The following is a 23,489-nucleotide window of genomic DNA, read 5'->3' as shown; positions in this document are numbered from 1 at the left end:
GATTACGGTTGGGTGTTGTAAGGATGGTAGGGGAGGAGTGGGCCACTTTGCGTTTGGTGGCTTATATACGTTCATTATTGTTAGATTATTAATTTAAGTGTGACAGTGAAAATGTCATCACTTGAGCTACAGTCGACTACTGCGTAGTTGGTAATATTGTTTCTCACATAGGTAGCTAAGCCATACATCTCGTGATTATTGTGAGCCACTAACTTGAAGCCTGGGATCTTGCCTCTTGTTCTTAGCTGCATTTCATTGGCTGTATGAGTTTCTTGTAGCGCAATGACATCAATCTGTTGATCTTTCAGAATTTTAGCTAGACATTCACATTTTGCTCTACTGATGCCTTCGATGTTAAGATGGCATATTCGAATTGAAGGTCCGATTTTTCGGCTATAGACTTCCGGGTCCTGATAAGGACCGGTTTCTTTATTACTCTGTGCATTATGACCGAGAGGTCTTTTCAGACAGTTCGATCGCATCTCTTCGCCGTTGCTTTCTTAGCACCACCCGGGGGACACGTGTAGGGTAATTTAAGGTTTCACCTACGGACGTGAAGCAACGCTCGTCCCCCAGAGTCGGGATGCCAGTTGCTATGGAATGGGAGTGGGCATCTCGAACATTCTGAGTCATGGCCCTCCTTGTGCGCAGGCGGCTAGGACTATATAATGCACCGTGGTCCCTAACCCGTTACAAGGACAGACCATCACTGGGACTATATGCAAGTAAGGGCAGCATCCCGCTTCATAGAATTTTCACCGAGCACGCTCAGAACGTTTTAAACAACATTTCATGTCTAATTTCATCTATTCCTGCTACTTTATGATAATGGAGTTAATTTACCATCCTGTCCACTTCCTCAAGCGTAATTTCACAAACATCATTGTCCTCTCCATGAGCTCGGTTGTTCGCGACATCAGCAGGAAGATTTCCTTTATCATCACAACATCAGCAAAATACAGATGAAAAAAAAATTCTCGATTATCTTAGATCACTGGCACACAATATAACTCAATCAAGTATTCGGGAGATAGTGGGTTCGAACCGTACTGTCGGCAGCCCTGAAGATGGTTTTCCGTGGTTTCCCATTTTCACACCAGGCAAATGCTGGGGCTGTACCTTAATTAAGGCGACGGCCACTTCCTTCCCAGTTCTAGCCCTTTCCTGTCCCATCGTCGCCATAAGACCTATCTGTGTTGGTGCGACGTAAAGCCCATAGCAAAAAAGCAGTATAGGCTAACTCAGTAAATGAAGTGGCGAATAAACACTTCTGCTTTGGACTTTTTAGGTTTTTCGAAAAGTATTCATTAGGAACATTCATTTTAGGAAAAATAATAATTAGCAATATTCGCGTTAGGAAGGTAGTTATTAGGAATTTTTATGATTAGGAAACACGTTGTTAGGAAAAGTAAATTAAAAAAATGTCCGGGAATCCTTCCAAGTAATATTTCCCTCTGATGATCTTCAGTATCAGCACTTATGCTCATTTCTTCGGCTTTTGTGCCACAAGAGGATGTTCCTGAAATTTTCGAACAGATTGTAGTCACGACCTAGTTCGTGAACCATGGGTAACGGTTGAGTGGCCTAGTAAGTGGTCCTAAGAGTCGGGATACCAGTTGCTATGGAATGGGAGTGGGCATCTCGGACATATTCTGAGTCATGGCCCTCCTTGTGCTCAGGCGGCTAGGACTATACAATTCACCGGTGGTCCATAACCCGTTAGAGGAGAGATCCTCACTTGGACTATGTGTAAGTAGGGTAGCATCCTGCTTCATGAATTTACCGAGCTCAGAACATTTTAAGCAAGCCTCGGACCTATGGGAGTAATGGAGTCCCACTCCCATTTGACAGGCGAGGGACTCCTTGGAAACAACTTGGCGAACAAAATGGAATTCGATGGGGAGCTATCAATATTAATGGGGCTTATGGAAGAAAGAAAGTAGAACTGGCTGAGTCAGCAAAGAGGATGCATTTGGATATGCTAGGAGTAAGTGATATTTGGGTAAGTGGAGATAACGAGGAAGAGACAGGAGATTATAAAGTGTACTTGACGGGTGTTAGAAAGGGAAGGGCAGAGTCTGGGGTAGGGCTCTTTATCAGGAATACCATTGCACGCAACATAGTTTCTGTTAGGCACGTAAATGAGCGAATCATGTGGGTAGATTTGTCAGTTGGAGGAATTAGGACTAGAATTGTCTCCGTGTATTCACCATGTGAGGGTGCAGATGAGGATGAAGTTGACAAGTTTTATGAAGCATTGAGTGACATCGTGATCAGGGTCAACAGCAAGGATAGAATAGTGCTAATGGGCGATTTCAATGCAAGAGTTGGGAATATAACTGAAGGATACGAAAGGGTGATGGGTAAATGTGGGGAAGATATGGAAGCTAATGCGAATGGGAAGCGTTTGCTGGACTTCTGTGCTAGTATGGGTTTAGCTGTTACGAATACATTCTTCAAGCATACGGCTATTCACCGCTACACATGGGAGGCTAGGGGTACCCGATCCATAATAGACTATATCTTAACAGATTTCGATTTCAGAAAATCTGTTAGGAATGTATGAGTTTTTTCGGGGATTTTTTGATGATACAGACCACTATCTGATCTGTAGTGAACTAAGTATCTCTAGGCCTAGGGTAGAGAAAGTGAAATCTGTCTGCAAACGAATAAGGGTAGAAAATCTCCAGGACGAGGAAATTAGACAGAAGTACATGGATATGATTAGTGAGAAGTTTCAAACAGTAGACAGTAAGCAGTTTCAGGATATAGAAAGTGAGTGGGTGGCATATAGGGATGTTGTAGTAGAAACAGCAAAGGAATGCCTAGGAACAACTGTGTGTAAAGATGGGAAAAGGCGAACATCTTGGTGGAATGATGAAGTGAGAGCAGCTTGTAAACGTAAAAAGAAGGCTTATCAGAAATGGCTCCAAACAAGGGCCGAGGCAGACATGGATGTGTACGTAGATGAAAGAAACAGAGCGAAACAAATATTTGTTGAATCCAAAAAGAAGTCATGGGAAGATTTTGGTAACAACCTGGAAAGGCTAGGTCAAGCAGCAGGGAAACCTTTCTGGACAGTAATAAAGAATCTTAGGAAGGGAGGGAAAAAGGAAATGAACAGTGTTTTGAGTAATTCAGGTGAACTCATAATACATCCCAGGGAATCACTGGAGAGGTGGAGGGAATATTTTGAACATCTTCTCAATGTAAAAGGAAATCACCCTGGTGATGTTGCGAACAGCCAAGCTCATGGGGAGGAGGAAAATGATGTTGGTGAAATTATGCTTGAGGAAGTGGAAAGGATGGTAAATAAACTCCATTGTCATAAAGCATGAGGAATAGATGAAATTAGACCTGAAATGGTGAAGTATAGTGGGAAGGCAGGGATGAAATGGCTTCATAGAGTAGTAAAATTAGCATGGAGTGTTGGTAAGGTACCTTCAGATTGGACAAAAGCAGTAACTGCACCTATCTATAAGCAAGGGAACAGGAAGGATTGCAACAACTATCGAGGTATCTCATTGATTAGTATACTAGGCAAAGTATTCACTGGCATCTTGGAAGGTAGGGTGCGATCAGTCGTTGAGAGGAAGTTGGATGAAACCCAGTGTGGTTTCAGACCACAGAGAGGCTGTCAGGATCAGATTTTCAGTATGCGCCAGGTAATTGAAAAATGCTACGAGAGGAATAGGCAGTTGTGTTTATGTTTCGTAGATCTAGAGAAAGCATATGACAGGATACCGAGGGAAAGGATGTTCGCCATACTGGAGGACTATGGAATTAAAGGTAGATTATTAAAATCAATTAAAGGTATTTATGGTGACAATTAGGCTTCAGTGAGAATTTATGGTAGAATGAGTTCTTGGTTCAGGGTACTTACAGGGGTTAGACAAGGCTGTAATCTTTCACCTTTACTTATCGTAGTTTACATGGATCATCTGCTGAAAGGTATAAAATGGCAGGCAGGGATTCAGTTAGGTGGAAATGTAATAAGCAGTCTGGCCTATGCTGACGACTTGGTCTTAATGGCAGATTGTGCCGAAAGCCTGCAGTCTAATATCTTGGAACTGGAAAATAGGTGCAATGAGTATGGTATGAAAATTAGCCTTTCGAAGACTAAATTGATGGCAATAGGTAAGAAATTCAACAGAATTGAATGTCAGATTGGTGATACAAAGCTAGAACAGGTCGATAATTTCAAGTATTTAGGTTGTGTGTTCTCCCAGAATGGTAATATAGTGAGTGAGATTGAATCTCTAATGCAGTGAGCTCGCAGTTGCGATCAACAGTATTCTGTAAGAAGGAAGTCAGCTCCCAGACGAAACTATCTTTACATCGGTCTGTTTTCAGACCAACTTTGCTTTACGGGAGCGAAAGCTGGGTGAACTCAGGATATCTTATTCATAACTTAGACGTAACAGACATGAAAGTAGCAAGAATGATTGCTGGTACAAACAGGTGGGAACAATGGCAGGATAGTACTCGGAATGAGGAGATAAAGGCTAATTTAGGAATGAACTCGATGGATGAAGCTGTACGCATAAACCGGCTTCGGTGGTGGGGTCATGTGAGGCGAATGGAGGAGAATAGGTTACCTAGGAGAATAATGGACTCTGCTATGGAGGGTAAGAGAAGTAGAGGTAGACCAAGACGACGATGGTTAGACTCGGTTTCTAACGATTTAAAGATAAGAGATACAGAACTAAATGAGGCCACAACACTAGTTGCAAATCGAGGATTGTGGCGACGTTTAGTAAATTCACAGAGGCTTGCAGACTGAACGCTGAAAGGCACAACAGTATATAATGATAATGTATGTAATGTATGTAATGTATGTAATGTATGTATGTATGTATTAGGGGTGAGGTAAAAGCAGAAATGATCGGCGCCTTCGATATGTCCGGTACTCAGACCAGAGGAAATAACTTCTCGACATTAAACCCATTGTTGAAGTTAAATGTCTTTCAGAATTGCGTATTTTGTCTAACCTTTCGGAGATTCGGCATTATTGTAAATGAAGGTATTAACGCGTGTGTTTTTTTGTTTGGTCTTCCTCTGCCCTGCTTGACTTTCACACGAATCACAAAATTCCGTTATAAAAACCAAGTATCAGGTTAATATTCAAAAGTACTGTACAAGCAGATGTACATACAAAGCCATTAAAGCAATTCTCGGATGATCTCCACTCTTATTCTCCAAAGAGTTAGTTGTCGGCTCGGGTCATACGACCGCCACTGATAGGTCTCTTATTTTCCACTAGCATGTACCCGCGGCTTTGCCCGCGTTTATTAATTCAAACGTTACATGTTTCGAAACTATCTATATATTTAAAAAAATTATGAAAACTAAAGTCAGTCAGTCCGGCCATTCTATCCCGTCGATTTTCTTCATTGTTTTTGAACTGAAAGGTATTCATGCACAGATTTGTCATCAGGTACTATACATCACTTAACTTCCGCCTTCCTCAAATTATTTGACTTTTTCAACTTTTGTCTCTTTGAAGCAATCAAATCTTTGGTTCTAATTTAGGTACGGAGTTCGTTTTGGCCTAAAAACACTCAGTGAATAAAGCTCTTTCATTTCAGCCCTTAACTATGGAAATTGGTTGATTCTGAGGAAAGTTACGAGTGCACATTCAATTTGACGTCTCATTTCTTCAACATTTTTTCTCATTGAAGCAATCATATCTTTCGTTCTAATTGAGGTACGCAGTTCGTTTTGATAAAAAAAACACTCAGTGGATCAAGCGCTTTCTTTTGAGGTAATAACTACTTAAATTGGTAGATTCTGAGAAAAGTTATGAGTACATTTGTCTCCATGACGAAGATCTCTGAAGGACTTTTTAACAGTTCGGCGCGTAGTGTTGTTCCAAGGAACGTTTAATTCAATTTCTATGTGTGATGTATTTTCAAGTGTTTATTTGACATAATATTACATTATTTTACCACAGCAGATCATGTGATTTATTTCATTAACTCGAAACTTTGCATATACATCCGTGAGGATAGTAACAAACAACACCATACTTTGTACATTGCGGGCGGAGTCAGCGGGAAACTGCTGGTTTATTTAAAAGCAATTTAAAACATTATGTTTATTAACTCACTTCGTTTTGACGTAAATTGCATGAAACACACTATTTTATTTTTATTACATTGTTGCTTTCAATGCTTAAGATACCGGGTTGGTGGATGGTACAAATAATATATGTAAAAGACCATGTTATATAATACAAAATATATTGTTTCCTTATAGAGCTCGGGATAAAGTATATTAATGTCCTTCCATTTGGAGGTAAGATGTATACTGCATTGTGTTTGCCTTTCGAACTCTTGAACAATTGCAAAAACACCGTTTTCGAAGATGGAGTCCTACAACTTGAAGCGATTGTCCTTGTGCCTTGTTGATGCGCATAGCGAAACTCAAACAAACGGGGGAACTGCAGTCATCTAAATTGAAACGATATATCCGAAGGAATTACAGTATGTGAATCCGGGGAATGAATATTACTTCGCTCGCGGCATATCCAGTCATGGGAGTGGCTTCAATAATATTCGGCATCAGATTCAGAGTCGTGTCCATGGCAGAGGGAATGATTCATATTCCTGAGAAGGATAATCGGTGTCACAATCGTCCACTCCAAGATGTTCGAGGGTGCTCCAGATGACTCCGCAATAACAAAATGAAAAACTGAGTTAGTTGAAAGAAAATATGGTTCACGTTTCATTCCTGGTACAGCAAAATCCCTGTATAGCCTAAAACTTTATGTGAATGAGGTGAATATCGGGTAAATATGAAATAAGGAACTAAATACATAATTAAAACGATTACAATTAATATAAGTAATTAATGAAAGCAGGTCTCGACCTGCATAAAAATTCATCTGAGAATACGCCTATGTCAGAATTTCAGATCTCTGTGTGTCGTAGTTTTGACTAGGCTTTGCACACATACACACAAACACTTGCGAATATTACGGGCTGATGGCTCCTGGTGTCGCGGACCGAAAATGGCTTCCTACTCAATGGACTTACAATCCCAGGAATACTACTTCGCCCGCGGCATGCCTAGTCATGATGGTGGCTCCAATAATATTCGTCATCAGTTTCAGAGTCGTGTTCATTGCAGAGGGAAGGATTCATATTCCTGAGAAGGATAATCGGTGCCACAATCGTCCGCTCCAGGTGACTCCAACTTGTTCAAAATCTCTCTCGTGTAGTTGACAGCCTCATCTTTATGACATGTCGTGTCGATAGACTTTTCAATTTATGGAAATCCGGATAGTTATTGTGACTGTTACTTGTTGATGACGTTGACAGCTTCATGTCTTGGTGCAAGAATTGCTCTTAAGACACAGCCATGCGTCTTAGGTGAAAACCTGTGCCCATCTATGACACACATTTCAGATCTTTGTATGCCGCAGATTTGGCTGGGCATCGCACACAGACAGACAGACAGACAGATGACACGTCCTTTTATTATTATAGATTATACCGGAAAAAGATATAGAATAGTTTATAAATAATATCCTAAATACATCTTGTTTGAACAATTATTCCCGAAAAATCAACCGCAAGAGAGATAGACCGAGTTTTATATTTTAAGCTCCCTCTGCACAGACACACACACACACACACACACACACACACACACACACACCTCCCACCTGCTGATGTCCGACTCGTTGGCTGAATGGCCAGCGTACTGGCCTTCGGTTCAGAGGGTCCGGGTTCGATTCCCGGCCGGGTCGGGGATTTTAACCTTAATTGGTTAATTCCAGTGGCCCAGGGGCTGGGTGTTTGTGCTGTCCCCAACATTCCTGCAACTCACGCACCACACATAACACTATCCTCCACCACAATAACACGCAGTTACCTATACATGGCAGATGCCGCCCACCCTCATCGGAGGGTCTGCCTTACAAGGGCTGCACTCGGCTAGAAATAGCCACACGTAATTATTATTATTACCTGCTGATTTTCCCTGAACAGCATATAGCAAAGATCCTTCTCTTCTTGATCCTAAACTTAAATACTTTCATTAAAATACACCAATCCGTTTTCTCATAATACTGAAACAGATCAAAGTTAAGCTGAACTTTTCTCTCTACTAGTTGCTTTTACGTCGCACCGACACAGATAGGTCTTACAGCGACGATGAGACAGGAAAGGGCTGTGAGTGGGAAGGAAGCGGCCGTGGCCTAACTTAAGGTACAGCCCCAACATCTTATCTGGTGTGAACATAGGAAACTACGGAAAGCCATCTTCAAGGCTACCGACAATGGGGTTCGAACCCACTGTTTCTCCTAAACGCACGGCCAACTCGCTCTGTAAACTGAACTTAAAATAGTCCATTATTTGTCGTGTCAGTATCAGGTTAATATTCAAGAAATACAGTACAGAGAGAAAGACAATTTTGTGTCTTATATAAAAAATAAAATGGCGTATGGCTTTTAGTGCCGGGAGTGTTCGAGGACATGTTCGGCTCACCAGGTGCATGCAGGTCTTTTTATTTGACGCCCGTAGGCGACCTGCACGTCGTGATGAGGATGAAATGATGATGAAGACGACACATACACTCAGTCCCCGTGCCAGCGACATTAACCAATGTTGGTTAAAATTCCCGACCCTGCCGGGAATCGAACCCGGGACCCCTGTGGCCCAAGGCCAGCACGCTAACCATTTAGCCATGGAGCCGGACTGTGTATTATATAAATATATACAGATAAATTATGTCATTTTTACCACTCCCTAACTGCCGACAACTTTGAATAAGAAGAAATCTGTTTTGTATGTGTAGTAACTTTATTACAAGTTATTGAATCGTTCCAACGTAAGCAAACAACTAAGACAGTAGGACTTGGATTCATTCCCATTTATAATTTAATAGCACATGGTTATGGTTAAGCTCCTTGAGGTCTGTTGAAAAAAGATACTATGCTAATTAGGAGGGAATTAAAGAGCATACCAGGGAGTAGAGAAATACTGCATGATTCATCACATGAAGTAATACACAGAATGCAGTGAATCCTCCTTTATTTGGCCTAAGCAAAACTCATAGCGGATCCTTGCCTAATGCAGAAACTGCACTTATTGTTCTGTTAGGTCTTTAGCCTGAAGAATGATTGTATCCCCAAATCAACACCAAAGGTTATGCAGTTGTAAGGAACCAGCAAAAACTGAGGGAGATTCTATAATGAGGCGTAATGACGAGTGGTAAGATAGTTTGCCATTGTTTTCCTCAATGGATCATAAAGTGTTATTATTTTCAGCATGACTGACCCTATGAGTAGTAGCTTTCATAACATCCTGACGCACTAGTCATGCTCCAAAAGCTATTACTCAATACCACCCAAACCTTAATTGCGTCCATACGATATAACGCTCTGTTTGTAGAAGTACCATTTTTGAGGTCCGATTGTTAACTCGGGTGAAATGTATTCTGTCCTTCTTTCAAAAATGACCCGCAGATGCTAAAAACAATTTCCTTATAAGAAAATGTAAACGATGACGGCGCTGTTAACAAGCTAGAACAGCCTCGGCGCAAATACAGCTCTAGCAACTAGTGTTGGCTACTGAGTGTATGATTCGAAGCAGTGTATCGATTTACTCAAGTGCCCGAATGGATCGAATCGCAGGAAAGGCGAGCTCAGGGCACACTATTCAGCTGACTCGCAGTAAACAGTGCTGAGTGGCACACTCACGGATCAGTGAGATACAACACACACACCCACACGGGTCATTATCGCTACACTGGACATTGGCGGGGAGCCGAACTACCGCTGTAGCTAGTCATAACGAGTCATGGCACAATGAAAGAATCGTACTCTATAACGTATTCCCACTCTCAGCTCATTTGAAAACAATACCCACTTGCATTCACTTATCTTGGTATTATAGCGTAGTTGACATTCGACAATTAATTCAGTTCAGCTCACTAGCATATCCTATGGCTATGAATAATGCTCATGACCACCCAAAATTATCTGTTTTATATTGGGATCGAATCACCGACATCACCGGCGTACGTGAACAGCGAATAAATGCGCCGTTTCACGCAATAACTTCTAAAACGATGTTGAATCAGAAAACCGTGAATACAGTGAAATGTCCAAGTTCTATCATTTTAGAAAAGAATAGGCAGACGGTTGATAGATAATTTGCCATCTGGGTGACAGCACTAAATGCAGATCATTGATGATTGTGTGTACAGATATTTTTTCATCTAATTATATATACTTATTTAACAGAGTTGTCACTGTGGGGGAAAGGCTTTGTAACATCAAAACTTGATGCGAAAGAGGTGACTGCAGGAGAAACCTGAATCTGAAAGCTGAATGATGCATAGGAAAGCAGTTCGGAAATGAAGAGTAGATGAGGCAGCGAGCATTGAATGCACACTACACAGATGTAATAGGAACGGTGAATCTAATGTGCCGTGAATCGGATCACTGTATCGATTCAGTAACGTGAACGGAATCGAATGAATCGATCCAGTAAAATGAATCGCATTCCCATCACTACAAGCCACATACTTCGTGATTAGCACCGTCATGACAGATCTGTTTGTATGCATGTGTATTTTTGGCGGCTCCGTGGAATTTACATATAACAGATAGTTTAAATAGTACAATAATTAAGTTTATTTATTCAAACTAAACTTATAAATTGTCATTAATGCTGCGCAACGAAAGTTGTCGCAGAAATCAATACCACTGTACGCACGAGTTATAGCTGTGCGTACGTTGAGCCTCATGCTATCTTAGAGTAGTTCTGGCTGTTTTAGTGACAAATAGAGCCCGGATTTTTATGCATTAATAGGTTAGAATGCAAAGTTTCTGAAGCGAACAGCAAGTATAGTCTACCTTCACAACGACTATGCTATGGGGTTTGCATAAAGATTAGGGGCACGGCTCATCAGACCTTCTATAATTTATGTTACTCTTGTTACATTATGGAGGAGTGGGTGGCTGACACTTCCTATTAACCAAATTTAGTTTGCAGTCTAACCTGTTACGGCATGAAAATCCGGGCTTTGGTGATAAATAAAATTAATAATGTTTGAAAGTTTTGTGTGTCTGATGCTTCCATCACTGGGTGACATTCGTAAGTTTAAGGTATTAATAATAAAATAAAAATATCAATATCGTAGAGCACCATTCAATTACACATAAGGCAGTTCAGAGACTCTTCAGTTTCACTAGCAGCTAAACTGGAAGCCAAGTTGAACTCAGACCTCACAAAAGGAACTCTTCAGCAAGATACCGTTCAGACAGCTTTAGCTCATTGTACTCATAAATACGGTCCGTGATAGTTTTCATCAGCTTCCTCCACGCCGCTGTAGACTCGAGTATTCCGTCTTGAGGAAGCCGCTCCTTCAGTACGTTAATGTACATCGCGTTCAGATTGGCCAGCACCTAGAACAAAGCCACATACTTCGTGATTAGCTCCGTCATGACAGATCTGTTTGTATGCATGTATGCAATTTATCCCTTCCTCAATAGCATATTTACAGGTGTGGGTGAGGAAATCATAAAATGGGAATTGGATTACCGATTCATCGGAAACAAGCTGAAGTAATTAACTCCAATTGTATCACCAAGAAGGGTTGATCATGGGCCAATTGACAGTGCATATGGTGGCAGATTACTGTACTTTATGAATTCTGTATCTTGCTTAAGCTTTTACGGATTTGAACTATGTATTGGGTGAAAGCCTGTAAGGTTCAATAAATCCTACTACTACAGTAATTAACTCCAATTGTGCTTATTTTAATTTTTCGTTCATATTTAATTGAAGATTTACTTTCCTACCACCCAACAACTGAGACGTTGGCGTGGGAAAGGTAGTACTTCGTACTCCAAAGGACTGGTACTTAACATAGGAGCGTTTTAGTAGGTACATTTTCAAGCTGTTCCGAATTACCTATGGGCTACCTCCTTCAACCGTGGTGTTGGCCTTGGTTCTTACTACCTTCTTCGCGGGGGAAAAAAAACGAGAAAAGACGAAAAATCCATTTTCGCCCCTTACTACCTTTCCCATGTCAACGTCTCAATTATTTCTATATTTCGTGCAGTCCCATTGTATTGCTGAAGAATGTATCAGAGTAAAGGAGGACTTCCAAAATGAATAACACTGACGCTGGACGACGTGAAGAAAATTATTACGCCACACGTTCGTCAGAAGGAGTTTTTCGTCAGTTCTTTTTTTTTTTTGCTAGGGGCTTTACGTCGCACCGACACAGATAGGTCTTATGGCGACGATGGGATAGGAAAGGCCTAGGAGTTGGAAGGAAGCGGCCGTGGCCTTAATTAAGGTACAGCCCCAGCATTTGCCTGGTGTGAAAATGAGAAACCACGGAAAACCATCTTCAGGCCTGCCGATAGTGGGATTCGAACCTACTATCTCCCGGATGCAAGCTCACAGCCGCGCGCCTCTACGCGCACGGCCAACTCACCCGGTTTTCGTCAGTTCTGTTAGTCTCGTCAGCAGTCTCCGATATGGAAAAGCTAGCAAGCTTGTATTTTTACATGAATGTTGTTATTGTGATCGTAACAATTTGCGATGAATTTGAACCACTGGGACATGACTTCTCATTTCAATAATAATGTCCGGGATTCGAACTATGGTTGACTTGGTGAAAAGCCAGTGACAATGTCACTTGGTTATCAATACCCCCCTCCTCCCATCTCCGAAGTTAAATGGGTAGATTGTATCAACAGAAAAATCCTTTAAACCGACTGTATACGTAGGTTTACCACATCGGTGAAGTGAAAAATAATGTCAACTACCTACATTATTTTCTGTTATTAATCTCACCGTTTGGTGAGATGTAATGAAGTAGATCTTTGTTCATAACGTTCAAAAAAGTGGATACTATTTAGGTCTATGTAATTAAACTGAGTCAATAATAGGCCTATGTTCTTCACTGAATCCATTTACAGCCTAAAATATTTATTTCTGCCTCGCAAATCCCAATACCCAGCCTCCGTGACTCATGTGACAGCGCACCGGTCTGTCACCGCTGGATTCCGTGGTTCAAATCCCGGCCACTTCATATGAGATTTACGCTGGACAAAGCGGAGGCGGCACAGGTTTTTCTCCGGGCACTCCGGTTTTCCCTCTCACCTTTCATTCCAGCAACACTCTCCAATAGTCCATTTCATTTCATCTGTCATTCATTAATAATTGCCCCAGAGAAGTGCGACAGGCTTCGGCAGCCGGCACAAATCCTATCCTCGACGCTAGATGGGGGCTTCACTCATTACGTACCTGACCCGGTCGAATGACTGGAAACAGGCTGTGGATATTCATTTTTCAAATCCAATACCGCCGTGGTCAAAAGAAAACAAGAGAGGGCGGACAAGAAATATTAAACTGAGGGGTCTGACAAAAGTGAAAGCTGCAATAAACCCAGTCTTTGTGCTCGCCGGCCCGTACTCGCAACTTGATAGTCCCTGGGGGAGACCTCTTTTAGTAGCCTCTTACAATATGCAAAGGATATCATGACTCTTTAGAGGCGAATCTTAGATGCACTTCAACTTCAAAATGACAAACTGTGAAAATGTCATATCCATCATATTATTATTATTATTATTATTATTATTATTATTATTATTATTATTATTATTATTAAAGTAATTATTCCTTCTGATGAATGCTTGGCCTAATCACTTTCTTCACGTCGTCCAGTGTCAGTGCTATTCATTTTGGAAGTCCTCTTTACTGTGTTTAATTCTTCAGCATGTAGTAATGAACTGGGATTACACAAAATATAATAATAATAATAATAATAATAATAATAATAATAATAATAATAATAATAATAATAGTAGTAGTAGTAGTAGTATGACCTCGGCTATCGTGTGCAGGCATTATGATTTGACGCCATTTACGCTGCGTGCGTGTCAGTTTGGATGTTCCAATATTTTTCCTCTACCAGATGACAGTGAAACTATTTCTGTCGGGTGATCCAGGCTGAATTGTACGAGAGTGTCCCAAAATAATGTTTGCAGGGTGAATCACCTAAAACTACCACCGCAAATATTTCCGAAATGAGATGTACAATTGATGTGCTTTTTTCACAGAACTGAAGTACATACAAGGGCTCACAATGTATTCCACATAACGATTCCTACAATGTTCGCAAAGTAGTTTTCGGGCATTAAGGTTGTTTTAAAATGGAGCAATGTCTGTTAACAGGAAGAAAATGAAAATAAAATCGACTAGAATCACACTGGCTTTCGTTACAGGGCCTTGGTAAAATAATAATCGTATGGCCTCAGCTACCGTGTGCAGACATTTCAATTTGACGCCATCTGGCTGTCTGCTTGTCAATTTCGACGTTCTGTTTTACTCTAGGCCCACTAGATGGCAGACCGATAAACCGGAACTCTCTTGGGCGTCTATGGCTGAGATTTAATTAATTTTGTCGGGTAAACACCAAATGTGTCACCAGAGATCTTTTACATGCCGACATCGTGCGACATGGAGTGTCGAATGGACTTCTTTCCGCCCTTCAAAAATCCGTCTACCTCTGCCGGGTTTGAACCCGCTATCTTGGGATCCGGAGGCCGACACTCTACCACTGATCCACAGAGGCAGGTAGGGCCTTAGTGCAAATAGTTCATGAAATATCGTAATTTCCAACTCGGAGTGCTGTCTGCGCCAGTTAACCGGTCACTACTAGGCTATGTATTCCTGCATCGTTCCGGTACACAGTTTTGGCGTAGGCTGAAGGAAAGGTCGCGTACCTCTCCAGAAGTGGAAATCCCATTTTTAAATTCTCACGTTCTGACGGGGAATCAAATCCACGTCTATCCAAGTGAACCTAGTACGTCTAGGCATCCCCTGCATCTCCAACAAACTTACATTCACAGTATCCCAATCTGTCGTAAGAGGTGACTGGAAGGGGAACCCTCAGGGGCTTTCATCGTGGAAGCGTGAACTGACGACCACGGGGCCTCTGGCTGAGTATGGCATTGCTTCCACTTACATGAAACAGGTTCCTCACTTTCATATTTCCTATCTGACCTCCCTTGATCAACTCCTGTTTTCTTTTTACCCCGACGGTATAAAGATTTGCGACGCCTACAGAGTCTTACATTTGTATACCCTTAGTTTATTTCCTTTGTCGGTAACTTCCTTCTTAGAAGTGACGGCCCTCTTCCATTTTACCTTTGATTAGTGTTAAGAGAGGATGGTAGCCCGGTTGTACTTCCTCTTAAAACAATAATTAGCGCCCTTACCGTCACATCCATCCCTAACAGCTACATCAACGGCTGTCGTAGGAAAAAAAAATAGATGACCCTGAAGGCACATACTAGGGAAATGAGACCATTTGCACACTGAACCATAAGGTCATGCTAAATTCCCAGAAATACATGCACCACACTACAAACGACACCGCCACATTATTCATCACAAGGGTTGTTTGCAAGGAATGGTATAACTAATGTCAGTCATACACGACCTGATCAAAAGGATCTGGACTCCCCTACCACCACCGCTGCTGCTACATAAAAGGCGTCTGAGAGATCCGTATTGTTGTTATGAGCTATATGCAGAGAGTTTAGAGCAAGGGAGCTTTGAACGAAGATTAGTCATTGGTTTCCAAATTAATAAACAATGTGCATGATGCAGAACAAAATCACGACCGGGTAGGACACAGGCCGTTGAGCACTGAAGAAGGCAGCACAAGAACATCGCATGACATCATGTGATACCATCACCCATAAACTCTGCAGTGCCAATAACTGTGCAGCTAGAACTATGACTGCACACTGGGAGACAGGAGATACGAGGACTAAAGTTCCAGGCTCAAATACCCACCCATAAACCGCTCATTTCGCCGATGAACGCTAAGCACTGCGTTCATTGGTGTAAAGACTGCCGGCACTGGTCAGTAGACGACTGGAGACGTGAATTTCAGCGACGAAGGACGCCGTACCATGTACCAGACAGGTGTCAAGATTTGGGTGTGGGGAATTCCGGGAGAACGGCACATGCCACCCTGTACAGTACCCACAGAGACATTTGGCGGAGGTGACGTGGCAGTTTTGATGGCGGGGACTGGGTCCACCTGTAATAACACAGAATACGTTATTAACCCTAAACCGGGCGCGCTGGAGAATTTCGTTCACCAACCTGCGTATTTCATCTGTAGATTTTAGTTCCTAAGTGCTATAGCCGTCGCGCTGCTATTACCTTCCGGCGAAGTCTTATCGATACTCTCACTGTAGCGGTATCTGTTCAGAAATTTATACGTGTCATGCTATTCGACCCTGACTCGCACTTGCCGTCATTTGGTGAACTTTCTTCACCACGCGCCCGGAAATGTAACATTTATAGGCGCGCCCGCTTTAGGGTTAAAGGCGGAATAATATAAAGACATTTTGGCCATTTGCTTGTTGCCTGCGGTAGAAGACCAGTCCAGTGTGTTTCAGCATGATAATGCTCCCTGCCGTAAAGCAGGGTCTGTTCGTGAGTGGTTTGTGACAATTAGGTTACGGAAATAGACTAGCCATCCCAGAACCCAGACATCAATCCGAACACTTCTGGGATGAGTTACACTGGTATTTCTTTCCAGGCCCCAGCGACTCGCATCACTAACTACACTTGCTATAGGGTTACAGGAAGAACGGTTTGTTATTCCCCCGGAGACTTTTCCACCCCCGATTGATAGTCTCCTCTGCAGAGGTCGTGCTGTAATGTCCAATACTAGGCAGTGTATCCAAGGAACACTTAGAGGACAGTTTCACGTAGAAGTCCGGATACTTTCGATCAGACGGTACATCTCAAGTCGTCATAATATCATCAAAGTCAAAGATGGGCAGAACACATCGATGAGAGTTCATATCAGAAGAGGGCACTTTAAACACTACATCTCTCTAGAGAGGACTTTGTGTTTCTAAGCAGGACAGTGGACATACAAACCGGATACAAACCGAAGAGAGTCCGAGGTAACACTTGATAGCCTGAATCTCTTTGTTGTCTTCGAGTTGATTCTCTGCATTGTTTTCTTCGTTATCCTCATCAGAGTCGGAGTCACTGAATGAAGGAGCGTGGAAGGCTGCCAATGACATGATGATCCTCCCCACAGTCCGGGGCTCTTCAAGGTGGCGCACCAAGGACTCGACTTGCTGGTGGACACTGCTTGCGTTCCAGTGCAAGAACTTGGGAATGTCAGAGAGTGGTGGCGAGTGCTGCACTCTGTAATAATAATAATAATAATAATAATAATAATAATAATAATAATAATAATAATAGACATTGCCAACCTCCACCATAGACAAATCAGTGCACTGATGAAGTACAAAGTGGGAAGAGTGTGCTGCATGATGTGCTATGAAAAGCGATGTGTACATCACTGTCCTCACATTAGTACACCGAAATCTGCAACCAGATAACAAGATCGACGGTGACACTAGTGACGCTGCAAGACAGCAAGGGTGGAAAAGTAAACAGCCTTTTATCGCAGAACTGAGGCATCCTTGAACCAGCCAGATATTGACTTTAACGCAGCTTGTAAATGGTTGCATTAATTCAGGCCACGGTCGATTTCTTCCGAGACCTATATCTGTCCTATCAAATCGTCACCATAACACCTATCTGAGTCGGTGTGACGTAAAATGAATAACAAAAAAATTGTTACATGTGGATAACATTTTTGATGAAACAGGATTCATGGTGGCAATACAAGACTAACAAGGGAACATCGGCAATGGGTAAGTCGCCGATCGCGATGAAACTTGGAAATTACATTGACGTACACGTAAAAATGATGTCGGCATCAATTTTGGGTGCCAACATTCATTAGAGCGTTAACTACGGGGCCTAAAAGTTGCGACATTTCAAATTCCGCGTGATCAGTGCTGAATACCTGCTGGCCTATGCTAAGCTGGCACACTGCGTACTTGGAGACACGCCTCTGCACCTCCTTCCCTGCCCGCTCCAATTGGTTCTCCACCGCACGTTTCCCTTCTCCCCGCGCTTGCCGGCTGTGGTGGTGAACCAATTGGAGCGGGGAGGGGAGGAGGTGCAGAGGCGTGTCTCCAAGTACACAGCGTGCCAGCTTAGCATAGGCCAGCAGGTATTCATCGCTGATCGCGCGGAATTTGAAATGTCGCAACTTTTAGGCCCCGTAGTTAACGCTCTAATGAATGTTGGCACCCAAAATTGCTGCCGACATCGTTTTTACGTGTACCTCAATGTGTTTTCCAAGTTTCATCGCGATCGGCGACTTACCCATTGCCGATGTTTCCTTGTAAGTGATAGCCACAAAGAACTACCGAAAACAGATATTTAAAATCCAAGTGGCTGCTCTACCTTAATCCCTACTTCATTACGCACTAACTGGAGAATAAATGACAATGATGCCAACGTCCTTCATCAGCGGATATGTGTAGGAAAAGATCTAATGACCTAGCATATACCCTGCGGTGGATACCATCCTCAACACAGTTTTCGATAACCAGACGTGGAAAGTGGCTTGAACAAGAAACTGCAACCCGATAGAACAGCGAGTCGCAACCAACCTAATGTTGTACTGATAGATAAGGTGTACAGTACACATTTCTGATCTATATTCCAATCTCAGCTCCTGAGAACATACAGAATAAGATTAGGCAATAGAGCCACAAGTACCTGAACCTGGCAAATGAAAATGGCAGGCCACCCCACTACCAAATAAGTTGGGAGCGATAAAGGGAGCAACGAAGGTATGGAGGATTTCCTTTCCGGCTTCTCGGAGGGAAGCACTGGTATTATATCGTCCTCAGATCGTGCACGGTATAGTAACGCACTCCTATTTACTGAAAGGAGACCCCCCCGGTGTGTACACTACCGGTCAAAAGTTTTCGATCACCTATCACAACTATGGATTTGTGGTTAAAACAGAGATGTAGTTTTAAATAACCTATATAGCCCTGTTCTGATAATAAAACAAGCATAAACATGTAAAGACGGAACGACTCTGTTGTGTATTTGACCGATTCTCTGCATGGAGGGTCGCTGATGAGTAACCACAACAACACTGACGTGTCTTTACCCAAGACGTGTTCTCTCGAATAGGCCTCATTCCTTCAGCTGTCTGTGTAGCAAGCGGTTCACACTAGTTTTCAGTACACTGTGTGCAGCTAACAGTGTGTTTGTGTATCTGATCAGGTGCATACCATATTACCTCCAAATGGGATGGAAGCAGGAGACTGGAACTGAAAAACGTGCTGTAATTGTAGCTCTGCATCACGAAGGGTATTCTAGTACGACAATAGCAACAAAAGTTGACGTAACCCAATCTACAGTGGATTATACATTGCGGCGATTCAAGCAAACCGGTGCCAATGCAAGTGTTTCGCGATCTGGAAGACCCCGTGTAACATCATACAGGGAAGATCAGTTCATATGTGTACAGAGTAAACGTCAGATGACTCGTACGGCACCTCAAATTCGCGAGGAACTAAATGATATGCGAGCTGCTCCCATCTCTGTCTCAACAGTGCAACGCCGTCTTCGTGAACGAGGTTTAAAGGGGTGCATAGTGGCCAAAAAACCTTTATTACGGACACAAAATAAGGCGAAAAGAATTCAATGGGCACAGCAACATAAAAAGTGGAGCGTGCAGCAATGATCCAAGGTGTTATTCACGGATGAATCGAAGTTTGAAGTATTTGGGAGCCATCGTCGAATGTTTGTTCGTCGACTTCGCGGAGAACGTATGAAGAGTCAGTGTGTGACACCTACGGTGAAGCATGGTGGAGGGTCGGCTATGGTGTGGGGATGTTTTACGGGTGATAAAGTCGGTGATTTAGTGCGAATTAATGGAACATTAAAGAAGGAAGGATATGGATATCACGGGATACTGATCAACAATGCAGTTCCATCTGGCACGAGGCTCATTGGTCGTGGGTTTGTTCTGCAGCAGGACAATGACCCCAAACATTCTTCTAAATTGTGTAGAGGGTATGTCAATAGAAAAGAGAAATGTGGGGAACTGAAAAATATGATTTGGCCAAGTCAGTCACCAGACTTAAATCCCATTGAACTGTTACTGGATGAACTTGACAGGGAGGTCCGAAAACTGAGGTCAACTAATGTTGAAGAGCTATGGAATAATTCACAGAGCTGTTGGACTGCAATATCAACATAAACACTACAAAATCTTATTTCCAGAATGCCAAGAGTTTGTGCAGCTGTTCGGAGGGCAAAGGGTGGATACTTTGAATAGGCTAAAATATAAACCATATTGTATTCTACTTAATGATAGAGAAATATATATTTTGTTGGTCTATTTAGTTTTTACGATGTGTTTGTACATTGAAATAAAGTATTGAACCATACTGTTCATGGACTAATAGTATAGATTTTAGTATTGGATATTGGGATTACATAAGACCACCCACGAAGTCATTGTCTTATATATATATTTCATAAAAGAGTCCAGAAGAAGCGTTCTTGTGTGAAGAGAGCTAGCTCATCATTATGAGAAATCTCCAGAACCTCATTAAAGGGAGTTATGTCCCAAGCCAAGCCTCTTAATGAAGATTGGGGACGCTTCCCGGATCCCGGCAAAACTTACATTCGGAGGGAAGAAAGAATTAAATTAATATCTTTGGTTACGGAAGAGTTGCATTGGATTTGATACAAGAATTGCAACCTGTATAATTTCTGCTTTATTTTGATATGCATTAGGGCTGCAATCATAAATGCATTCGGTAAATAAGGTACTTGACGTGCGTTGTGCGGGAAAACTTCGAGTCGCGGGCGCGCGTATCCTGCACGCGATCAAGTGGCGTGGTTACGCTAGCCTGATTATAAAAACGAGGCCGCCTGGCATATCAGCTCATTCTTTGACCGTAAGGCTGCTTGGACGAAGTCGTCATGCTACAAGTCGGCACTGCAAACAACACTTTGTCTTCGAGCTGCACCTACAACTAGTACTACTGTATCTGCGAGGAAGTAAGTAATCAACTTGCATATTCAACTAAATTCGTGATTTTACCTGTGTTGATATGCTATGGTGAGATGAGGTATGCCTATTATAGACTGATGAACTAGTAGCTTCATATTTCTGTGAGGTCAAGTTGTCACTGACGTAATGCTAGAATAAATACAGGCTCAGGGTAGTTCTTCAAGCACTACATGTTGTCCGAGTGAAGGGATGAAATAACAGTGACTAAGAGTAGTGAAGAAACTATTGTGTACCAGGTTTAAAATTCTGAACAAGACTTGGTCAATGTAACGTGTGAGACACGATAGTAGGGGAAACAGGCATCGAATTTGGACAGTCTGTAATAAATGAATTTGTTTTCAGTTACCCCTGCATCAAGTCAGAACGAGCTTTCACATCATCATTTCGAGGAAGCCACACCGGAGCTGAAGCCAACACGACAACGGGCATCGATCCAGGAACGTTGGGCGTACGTGATCAGCGCGACGTCGAAGGGGACATCTTCCAACCATCTAAGGAGCTGTACGAAGGAGTCACGCAAGAAAGAATGTCTCCAAGTGGTCAACAGTATCTGATGCAAGCGTCGCAGTCTGTCATGATGTGGTAAATTCAGTGGTCCACAGGGAGGGCCGCTCCGTCATGTCATCAATCACTTAAGGTCAGAGCTTTCCAATTCTGTTTCAAGCATGTCATTTAAATTTAGATAGGAATAGGGGGGGGGGCGTCAGTCAACAGATTAGTTATGGTAGGAAAATTTCTTGGTAATAAAGAGCTAGGCCTCAAGCTCGAACCCCGTACATTAGGGTAGATGATTGTTTGTAGATTCCTTGTTGGTGTGTTTATATTTCATTTCGATAGTATTATATTAGCGTACGTGTTATCTTTATGGGTCAGGTCGAACTCCCTTGGTCATAGTAGGTTAGTCTAACAGGCAGGCACTTTTTATTATGTCGCGTTCAGGCATTTGCCTCTGCAGACGTAGATGTGTATAGTTGTGACCAGGATGTAACCCGTAATTCACCTAGCTTCACTGATAGGGCGAGCGAGTCCGAATATTTGAGAGATATGAGCATTATGCATGTAGCTGACTGTATGTATTGATATGAGAAAGCCCAGCACAGTTGAGAGTATATTGGATGTATTGGAGATGCCTTATTATGGCCATGTGACTATCGCTTAGTGATTTGTGTTTTTGTAGTACCAAGGTTGAGCCCATGGGAGGCGGAAGTAAGATTTGTGATATTGCTGGTGATATTGAGATGAGGGCGGATAGCCCAGGTGTATTTAAAAGAGGGCTTTTAGCAGCAGATTACGTGGGGTGTTTTTGAAAGGCGAGCCAGCTGAGCTCGTAAATTATGTGGACTGTCGCTTGTGAAGTGGTCGGAGGGTGAGGGTTGTTGTGCCTGACGTCACAGTCTTGAAACTTGGTTATATTGCCGTCTGCAGCTTGTCGAGTGTGTTAAGGGGAGGAGACGACCTTGATGTTTGAAAGCAGGGAGAGATATTTTTAATGTTCTATTTGCTCTACGTTAATTTTAACATTGGCCCGTTTGATATTGACACCCATGGATATGTTGGTTGTGTTCTTTTTATATTGTTTGTATATGAATATTATACGCCTTACTCTTCATGGGACTAGGGTTCATGACCGAGTCAGGACACTGTACATTATGTGGTGATATTTGTTTGCACCGGGGTTCGATGGTACGAGGCATAGTAAATTTTATGGGAATTATTGTTAGAGGTGTATTTCAGCAGATATCCGTTTTCTAGATTTCGTTACTTACACAATTGTAACATGCTTGTTACAGCACAGCTGTTCCGTGAAGGCAGTGAACTGGTTGTCATCGGCTCAACATTATCTTGACCCAAGCATTTTGAAAGCTCTTTCATTTGTAAATAATTTAAATTTTATGTAATAAATCCCTGTTTGTTAAACTTTGAATGCAGCGATGTTTTCTGTTAGATTTTTTTTTAATTTAGCTGATTCTTACCTGATTAGTCACATATCCTAGTGTTTTATCTTTATGTTGCCCATTGATCCCCATGTTATCCCTGAGAAGAGCGCTTTTATCCGGCTGAGTAAGGATGTGTGTTCAGGTAAGACTATGTGCACCAGCTCACGTTTGTGAGAGTTCTTTCACTACTGTACCCTGGGTTCGAGACCGGCTTTCGCCTGGCCGGAACTCTAGGGTCCTGTAGGGCACAGTATCGAGTTCTGTGCATAGGTGATCGAAAACTTTTGACCGGTGGTGTACTTACGGCGATCCTTACGAAGTGTGTGGACCTGGCCGATCTACGCCGTAGTCTAAATCTCCTGAGTACATTTCCCCTCATTCTAGGAGATCGACAACCAGTCATCCGTTTTATGAAGAAAAGTGGGTTATTTTATCGTATATAAACGTAGAATTTGCTATTAGTCTTTATATTATTGTTTACTACGTTTTGTTCTATTGACTATGTTTTTGTTTGTGTTTGCATATTTTAATGTGTTTTTAATGTTAATTTGCATGGTAGGCCTATATATTATTCAATCTTAA

The 23,489-nt window shown here is 42.2% G+C and overlaps 1 protein-coding gene across 4 annotated transcripts in view; it reads right to left on the bottom strand.

The window, feature by feature from the left end:
• Positions 1-23,489, bottom strand: part of LOC136866359 (uncharacterized) — a 238,770-nt gene that overhangs the window by 81,235 nt on the left and 134,046 nt on the right. For 3 of the 4 annotated variants that reach the window (XM_067143233.2, XM_067143232.2, XM_067143231.2), the window contains exons 3-4: positions 16,949-17,213; positions 8,789-11,419 (exon numbers count right to left, since the gene is read on the bottom strand). In XM_067143233.2, the coding sequence (XP_066999334.2) occupies positions 11,240-11,419; positions 16,949-17,213 (445 nt within the window). In that variant the 3' untranslated portion in view covers positions 8,789-11,239. Of the gene's footprint in view, positions 1-8,788; positions 11,420-16,937; positions 17,214-23,489 lie in introns of those variants that run through there. The other variant, XM_067143230.2, reaches the window with a different exon arrangement.

This window comes from Anabrus simplex, chromosome 3 (genome assembly GCF_040414725.1).
Source record: "Anabrus simplex isolate iqAnaSimp1 chromosome 3, ASM4041472v1, whole genome shotgun sequence".
Classification (NCBI taxonomy): domain Eukaryota; kingdom Metazoa; phylum Arthropoda; class Insecta; order Orthoptera; family Tettigoniidae; genus Anabrus; species Anabrus simplex.
The sequence above is the reverse complement of the archived record's forward strand: the minus strand, read 5'-3'. Positions and strand labels throughout refer to the sequence as shown.